We start from the raw sequence: 8,986 nt of genomic DNA, 5'->3' as shown, positions 1-8,986 counted from the left end.
ATTCGCAAAGCCATCATCCTATTTTGCACTCCATGTATTATGTATAATTTTATTAGATTAATTTTTTATTTTTCTAAAAACTATTTTTTGAAAACTGAAAAAGACATTAAAAAATTTATAAAATATCATGAGCCACAAGCAGCCGAGAGCAGATGGCTAAAGATAAAATACCTTGTGCTAAGAATAGGGAAAAAAAAAATTAACAGAATGCAGTAGTTTACCGAATAGAAATTAAATACATAGAGAAGTTTTGACAAAAAATAAAATTTCAAAACAACAACAACTAAACTTATCAAACCTTATCCAACTAGATGGGATCTGACTTTATGGAAAAAAATAAAAAAGAAAAAAAAGAGACCCTCCAGAGTAAAATATACTCTGCCATTGACAAATGGAATGCAATATTAATGAACAAATAGCAAACCAACACAGCACTGCCAGAAACCCTCATTTAAAAGTAACTCGTTAAAGATTCTTCAACGTAGTTTCATATACAATAATCATGTAATCATGATCGATCTCAACATCCCTAACAACGGTTATTGACATGTTCCACTAGTTACGTCGAGTGAAACCTTCGAAGATATGGACAGTCATAACGTTTTTCCTGTTACTTAAAAAGTAAGCAAAAAAAGCGAAGTCTGATGCCAGCCAGCCACCTTCGATAACTGCTAGTTCAGAGCAGCGCTGTTTCTAGAGGATGAGCTGCGAGGATGTCGGGCATACAAATTTCTGCCAGCCTACTTCTGAACTTTCACGATTCGCCTTAAAGCAAATACTCTTTTTAACTCTATCAAGATTTAGTTATACTGGGCGAAGAAAGCAAAGGGCTTCATACCATGTGGTTTCCTATGTCATCTCCATTACCTGGGATGCGCTTTTGAACAGCTTTCACCGCAGCAACTCTAGCTGCGTTAGCTGCTTTATTGGCTGCGGTCACAGCCTTGCTCACCTTTTCATCTACCCTGGGCACATCATAAGCTTTTTCGGACGCTCGTCTGGCTTCCTGAACGTTCCAATTGATAAAAAAAAATTAAAATGTATTTTACATTCAACATTTAACATAAGAATTCACAACCCTTGAAGAAACACGGTCAATTACCTGAACAGCATTTAAAACTTTTGAATGGTTAACAGCAATCGGTGAGCCAAGATTAATGCTCTGAGTGCTCAAGGTATCCAGGACACCATTTTGCCAATGACCTGATTGTGTCTCCCCATTCCGGAAGGTGTACATTCCCAAGCCCTGTCGCCTGCCTTCATGCCATGCACCTTCATATTGGTGTCCATTTGCAAAGCGATACACTCCAAAGCCATGCATCTTGTCTGCAAAATATTCCCCAGCATATGTGTCTCCATTCCTTCACATTTGTAACAAAAAATCCCATTTCAGAAATCAATTAGGCAAAGGTCTATAACAAGGATAGGGTGGCCATGATAGATAATATTGTAATATGTTAAGTTTTTCTAATGCTAGGGGTGCAGAAGGAGGTACCAATAAATTTATGCAATATACATCAAATAAATAAGCATATACGTTTCAAGAATAATTTAGAATGCCAAAAAAGTATTGACAAAGCAGCTCAAGTGGGAAATTATGAACGAAAATATGATATTATATCCTTAAAGACCAATTCCTATAAATAAATTGGACGATGGATCTCAATTTTACTTATATTGCAAAGAGTGGAAGCACTCATACAGCATATTCCTTACCTGTTATATGCACAGCGCTTAATTTTTGTATTTCAATAATACTGTGCCATGAAGCTACACGTAGTACATTTATTTTTTTTAAAAAAAAATCAACAGAAATTCCTACTTGTTATAAACTAAGTCTGAAATGTACAAAATTAAGAGTTGGATGAAAGAGGCCAGTAACTAAAACTTCTTTAGCAAATCCATGATGGATATATATCTTTCCTTCAATGAGCTAGATGAATTCCTTTCTCCCAAAGAAAGGTCTGATGTTGATTGCTATTCATTGAAAAAATAGGTGCCTTTTTTGTGATGCTTTTTTCAAATCTACCATGGAGGCTTTGCGGATTGGCTCAAAGACAGTCAACTAGAAGGATGGGTGGTTAAATCCAGGTGGAATGATATTGCATTGGATAAATTACCTATTTCAAACATAAACTTTGCATATGCCAAATGTTTTTAAGTATACAAAATTATTAAAGTGTTGCAGTCACATATAACCATCAAATACATGGAAGGACAAAAAGGTAAAAGATTTATTTTTATCCCTTTCAAATTCACTTCTTTTCTGCATTTTCACTTCCTTTTCCTCCTCCTCTCTCTCTCTCCTCCTTGCTTCATATGTCCATCCTCTCTTCTCTGCCTCCCTCCCTCTTTCCACCTAGAGCATCCCAACTTTGCTACTATGATCTATGCACAACCTTTTAAAAAAAAATGAAATTCTGAATTCTATATAGCAAATTGCAGGGTGCTTCAAAAAATGACTGACACAATTAACTCAGGTCCTTTGAAAGGAAACCAACAAATAAATAAATATATAATAATAAAAGGGGACTCGTAGTCCTCTAATCCTCAGCACATGCAATCTTAAAACCATGGCTAGCTAATGCTAGGCAATAACAATTCATTAGTTTATTATAGAAGGACTATGTCATCCAAGGCAAGTTGTGATGTGCAAAGTGGGAAATAACTGTCGTTATCTCTGAGCTAAAACTGGAAACAACCTCTTGCAAAAAGCAGGGTAAGGCTGCGTACAATGGATCCTTCCCCGGGACCCGCAAAGCGGGAGCTTTGTGCACCGGGCTATCCTTTTTAGTTAAATAGCATGATATGGGCATGATTTAGACATAAGATTAGCCATTAATGCAAGCCACTCCTTATGGCAATTGGATTTGTTCCTGGGGGCAGATCATAAGATAAATTTTTTTTATGTTTTAAAAAAGACGTAAGCTTTTGGAAGCAGTTGGTCACTTCATTCATGGAGCAATTCTTCAACACCCCTTTTTTTTTTTGTTATCTTATTTCTTTGGCCTCTATCTCCCTCATCCCCTCCTTTTCCCCCCTAGTATAGAAGGACTGCCTCCTCCCATCTCCCCAACTCTCTTTCTACTTCCTTATCTTTCCCTTTTTCTTCTTTCATAGCCCTCTCCCTCTTTCTTCCTATCTCTCTTTATTGTTTCTCACTATCCTATTTTGTCTTTCTCCCTCATTTGACTAATGATAGTGCCACCTCCTCAGGTGTTTACATGGAAAGAAGAAGGGGCAGAGGGAGGAAGAAGAGATGAAGGAAGAAGGGATGCAGAGGAAGACATAAAAAATGTGAACTGATATAAAAGGGAAATAAACAGGAACAACTTTTGAAAGATCATATAAAAATTCAAATCAAAATCTTTACTAGGTGCCTCAGAGAGTTTTTCATCAATTGTAAAATTTCTTTAGTGAAAGAACACAATAGCAATATGAATGTAAGTTATGTGTCTCATTGCAACAAAAAAAAATGTACAAGCTATGTGTCATTGGAACAAAAAGAAAATCTGTCTCCGATAACATCAAATAGCATAATTAATGAATGATATAGATAATTCTATTTTCAATAGGTTCAAGGTAGGGCAGCAGTCAATAGTGATTTTCTCAGGGAGGTGAGGGTGTGCCATGGCACAAACTGGCCCTGCCATCCCTGGCGCCAATCCTATCAACAATGAATCCTAATGGTCCCAGATGAGATCCAGAATGGATCTGTGTGAACTGTTATACGGTAGGAATACCTTTCCTCACTATGAAGGCAATGAAACCATTTTTTTCCACTCTTAGTTAATTGGGTGTTGCACACAATGGTCTGTCCATAGCTTGTGGAAAATTTATATGGTTATACTTGCCCATTTCTTGGACTTCCAGAACTGAATCTTGCACATTTTCAGATAGCCAAAACCATGGATTAAAATACCATTCCCTGCTGCATGATATGGGTGGAATGGACCATTACACCAAAGAACTGACATGTGAAGACACCCATACTTCTTCCTTTTGAGCTGCTTCTCCATCTTGGAACATTTCTGCTAACTCTTCTAGATAAGTCAATGCTGCTCCATCCTCCTCTACTACCTCTTATTCTTGATTTCTTCCTCCTATTCAAAGTGTTCCTCTTCTTGAGATTCATTCGTGCTACTAAGAACCACCAACATCTGTTTCAGCGCACTGGCACGACAGTAGGGCTCTATCTTTGTGAGCAGGGACCCATATTCTGGCTCATAATAGTATTTCTTGTCTATAGCAATTATTCAATGCTAGTAGGATATAATGAAAAGTTATAGTCTTTAATACTTCAGCATGGCATGGAGATCATCGCCGTATATGCACACAGAGATGGAGAACAAAAAACACTGGAATTGATTAGAAGAACTATAACTACTATGAACAGCAATGTTGGTATATATATTAAGTTACTTATAGAAAAGTCAAAATAATGGACATACTAGAGAATGCTCCATTGGAATCACAACTGAACCAGTAATATAGGACTTTTCTTATATCAACTTGAGCATGTAGGTTTAAGATTATTTATGGCAAAGAAGGAAATGAGAAATGGGTATAAATTCATATATGAACACATGAGTATTTGTTCAAGCAGACTAGTGATCCTGAGATTTTCAGTAATTTGGACCTTCCTGAGGAAAAAAAGGGTCTATAGAGAGGGAAAGAAACTAAAATTACCATGAGGTCTCAGTAAAATGATTCCAATGTCAATAAAAATAATTCACCATTAGTTTATATGATTATATGCCTGATGATATTAATTTTCCTACCATTCTTAACAGAAATAGCATTTATATCTAATATGGTAGGAAAATTTAGAAAAAAACTTATCACGACGTCAGAAATTCTGTTTAAAAGGATCTCAAACTGGTCTAAACTACAAATGTTTTGGAGAAAACCTAGAATTACAATTTCGTCATGTTCCACAAACATAGAAGAGACTAAGGGGAGTAAAAGCAATTCACTTGTAGAAGTAACAATGACATCAATGACCAATGCAGAGAAAACATGAAAGTGCATTTAAACTGCAAATAGTAAATTTAATCTTCACAATATAAACATATGTTTCATAGATGATTTTGAAAAACAAAAAAGAGATAAATAAGTGCCAGAACCCACATAAATTCTAAACAAGAAGAGATGCACAAGCCAGTTGGATTCCAGCAGTTCTATCCAATCACGAAAGTTTCAATTTATGAAGAAGAGCATAACAGAAGGTTATCCACGTTACGAAACAAAACACTGCAATACTAAAAAAGCATGACCAAAAATCTTAAGAACAGAACAGAACGTTTCCAAGTGTACCTGAAATGATAGTGACCAAGGCCATGCTTTACTCCCCACTTGAATTCCCCGACGTATCGGCTTCCATCCTCACATGTGTGTACACCACACCCATGGCTCTGCCCGTTTGACCACTCCCCAGCATACACGTCGCCTGTGTAGAAGCGATATACCCCAAATCCATGCCGGAGCCCTTGTCTGTATTGACCCCTGTATCGGCTTCCCCGAGCCCAGGTCTCAATACCATACCCATCATATTTCCCATCGATCCAATCTCCCTCATACCTGCCACTCATAGAGTAATAGTACACCCCGCTTCCCGAGCACTTCCCTCGCTGGAATTCTCCCTCGTAGACATCCCCGTTGTTGTAGACCTGCACAACGGACCCCGACGCTAGGCGGCGGTCACCCTTGAGCTTGTCGGGGGACGAGGAGTTCCCAATGGACCACAGCACGGGGGTCGCTTGGGCCTGATGACGGGGAAGGAGGAGAGCGGAGGAGCGGGAGAGGAGGAGGCGGAAGGAGGGAAAGGGGAGGGCGTTCAAGGAGACGCATAGGACGAGGAGAAGAACAGACGAGAAAGCAAGGGCGGAGAAGAAATCAAGGAGGAAGGATCTTCCCGGGACGGCGTCTCCGTTCCCAGAGCCGGAGGAGGAAAGCAGGAGGTAAAGGAAGGGGAAGGAGAGGAGGAGGAACAGGCGGAGGCGGAGTTGGAGCCGGCGGAAGATGTGGCGGGCGGCGGAGGACGCAAGGCGCCTCGGCGCAGCGACGGAGGGCACAAACACGCGCCGGGGCCGAGCAGGGGGCGAGACGGCGGGGGAAGCACCGGCGGCGGCGGCGGCGGCGGAGGAAGGGGTCATGATGGGGCGCTTATGTGGGACGGAAAAGCCATGGGGCGAGTCGAGATTAGGGTTAGGGTTGGGGTCGGGGATCCGAAGCGGGGGAGGGCGGAAGAGAGGGAGGAGGGGCGGAGGAGGAGCGGATGAGAGGGCGGAGCTTTCCTCTCCGATGCCCGACCGCGACGGCGATCTCATCTATTCCGCCACGACTGTGCACATGGAGACGAAGAACAGGAAGGAAAACGATTGGAAAAACTTCTTTTTTTTTTCCTCTCTCTCTCTCTCTCACACACAATTCCACTCTTTCTTCCTCTCCGTTCGGTTTATTTTTCAAATCCTCCGTGTCCTTTTCTATTTCTTGATTGAATCCTAATGGAAAGGCTCGATACAAACATCGCAAACAGGGACGTGGGCGTTCTCTCTCTCTCTCTCTCCTCCTTTTTTTTTAAATAGAAATTACTTATTTAAGTTTTACCTTTTGAAGCTCAACAAGTGGGGGATTGCTTTGGCCTGTAGCATCTCATTAAATTAGACTATCCTTGCCTTTGTCTTTCTTTTTGGGCAAATTATCAATTTGAATATATTTCTTGTTAGCATCCATGTTAATCACTAGGGTCTTATAATATTTAAATAGTATTATGAATATTATAACATTCAAATATTAACAACTTTTACTTTTTCAAACACAGTAGATTTTTTATATAAAAATTAAGAAAATAAATTTTAAATATAAAAATAAAAATGAATAAATACATCATGTGACTTATAAATCAACACTGTTAATGTTAACATGTATATGAGATGTCTAATGTAAGTTTTGAACTCTTAGATCATCCATACTAATTTTTTTATTCAAAATATATAATTTAAGATAAAAAAAATTATTTTATTAAATTTAGATATCCATTTTTCAATACGTTATATATCAGCTTTCCTATTTTTTTCTTTCTCCTTTATAATGTTTAGGGAATGGAATCCATTCCCTAAATTTAGAGAAGTACTATTCATAAATACATAATTTAGGAAATCAATGGGTAGCTGATGTAAAGATTTTTTAACTATCCTATCTAAAATTTAAGATAAAAATTTTGAATAGAATATTTGATATGGATATTCTATTGTGCCATCCTCCTAGGACACGATGTCAATTACTTTGTGCATTCAGGAAAAATTGAATTGATTAAATTTTATTATTAAATTAAATAAATTAAATCGATTAATTAACCAAACCTTTGATAATAGTTCGATTGATATTAGAATTTATCAATAATACCAATTCAATTTAATCGATTTAATTGAATTTTAAATTTTAAAATCTATCAAAAAAAACTTGAAATAACTAAAATCAAAATAAATAAATAAATAAAATTATAAATTAATCAAATTAAAATTTTAATAGTTAACTCAGTGCAGGTATTTTTGCTACGCTGATGCCAAACAGGAGCCTTGAAGGGTGGAGAGGATCTGTACTTTAAAACTTTAATTGAAGCATAGTTGGTGGAAAGCAGAAAGGCACACTATTATGAAATCAATGTTTGCTTATTCTGACTCAGGTACTCTTATAAAAGCCTATTTTGTAGCTTGTTTTTCAAACAAGCAGATATTGCTTCTTCTTTCTTTAGCATAATTTAATGATGAGGATAACTATAAGCAAATATGTTAGCTGTATCTAAATCATCAAGTGTGGTACTTTCTTGTGTAGGTTTTATTAGGACAGTCGACGGTCGATTATAGGGAGGGGATGAATAGTTTCTTATCCAAATTAAATAAATAAAAATATCTTCCTTAGATTTACCGTTTGATTAAAAGAATATTTATATAAGTATGAATAAAAAAAAAAACTAAAACTAAAGAGTCATCGAGATTTTACTTGATTATAACTTGGGAAATTGTTAATCCAAGAAAATTATAGCGCACTAATTTCTCCTTTAGACGGAGAAGACTCTTATAACATTCAAAGCTCACAAAACAAAGTTAAACAAGAACTAGGAAGTGTACAAGTGTTGTTTCATATTATTCAGTTATTCTACTTAGTTTCTGGGAGCATGACTGCTTATATAGCCCTAGTCGAGGCATCTAGAAGGGTTCCAAGCGCCTAGAATGGAATAGAAATTTATCCCCAATGCAATGTTCAAATGCTATGTTGAATTGGATAAAAATCGGGTTTCAGGCACCCGGAACGGTTTTGGGAGTTCCGAGCGCCCCGGACTGGTTTCGGGCACCCCGGGACCAAAAATCAGTCTTTTGCTGATTTTTGGTCCCGGTCTCTTGCTTCGGTTCTGCTCACATTGGTCCGGATCTTTCGCTTCGATTTCCGCTCATTTGGGTGATTTCTGTCATCCGGAATAGGACTCATCCAAACCCAACTTCTGGCCTTCTCGAGCAAGCTTCCGCTCCGATTTTTCGTTCCCTAAACTTAATATTTCCTTCTCCTCCTTTGATCACATAAAAAAAAATAGGATACCTCAAAAGTCTAAGGGTTAAGTTTTTTAACAAAAACTTTGAATAGTTAAAAAAAACTTTAAAAAAATATTTTGGTACAGCACATTGTTTTATATATTAAAAAAACTTTGTAAGACAGATAAATTTAAAAAAAAATTAAATTTTGTTAAAATCTCTAAGTTAAGTTTAAAAAAAATGTTTAAGTAACTTTTTAAAGTATTATTTAATCATAATAAAATATTTTATCAGTTAGTCAATTAAACATTTTATTTCATTAATTGGCTTCCAGGTTATGACGAGGCACTAGGTCTTCTTGGTTATTGGAGCAACAATCACGTTCTAAACAAATTCTTTTAAGTAAATCACACATTTAATCTACTCTCTGAAAGCCCTAAGTTCAATTTAAACTT

The 8,986-nt window shown here is 37.2% G+C and overlaps 1 protein-coding gene across 1 annotated transcript; it reads right to left on the bottom strand.

The window, feature by feature from the left end:
- Nucleotides 1-420: 420 nt before the first annotated feature.
- Nucleotides 421-6,478, bottom strand: LOC121989337. The gene is made up of 3 exons (XM_042543320.1): nucleotides 5,317-6,478; nucleotides 1,103-1,361; nucleotides 421-1,006 (listed from the first exon to the last, which is right to left on the bottom strand). Exons 1-3 carry the CDS (start codon nucleotides 6,327-6,329, stop codon nucleotides 833-835), a joined length of 1,446 nt encoding a protein of 481 aa, XP_042399254.1. The 5' UTR covers nucleotides 6,330-6,478; the 3' UTR covers nucleotides 421-832.
- Nucleotides 6,479-8,986: the final 2,508 nt, after the last annotated feature.

This window comes from Zingiber officinale, chromosome 6B (assembly GCF_018446385.1).
Source record: "Zingiber officinale cultivar Zhangliang chromosome 6B, Zo_v1.1, whole genome shotgun sequence".
Taxonomy (NCBI): domain Eukaryota; kingdom Viridiplantae; phylum Streptophyta; class Magnoliopsida; order Zingiberales; family Zingiberaceae; genus Zingiber; species Zingiber officinale.
The sequence above is the reverse complement of the archived record's forward strand: the minus strand, read 5'-3'. Positions and strand labels throughout refer to the sequence as shown.

What these genes read in the sequence shown, in the direction of transcription:
- LOC121989337 (XM_042543320.1), bottom strand. Translation starts at nt 6,329, where the DNA reads ATGAGATCGCCGTCGCGGTCGGGCATCGGAGAGGAAAGCTCCGCCCTC. An exon ending in CTTGGTCACTATCATTTCAG is followed by an intron (nt 1,362 to 5,316) that starts GTACACTTGGAA and finishes ACAAATGTGAAG; the next exon opens with GAATGGAGACACATATGCTG. An exon ending in AAGTTTTAAATGCTGTTCAG is followed by an intron (nt 1,007 to 1,102) that starts GTAATTGACCGT and finishes TGGAACGTTCAG; the next exon opens with GAAGCCAGACGAGCGTCCGA.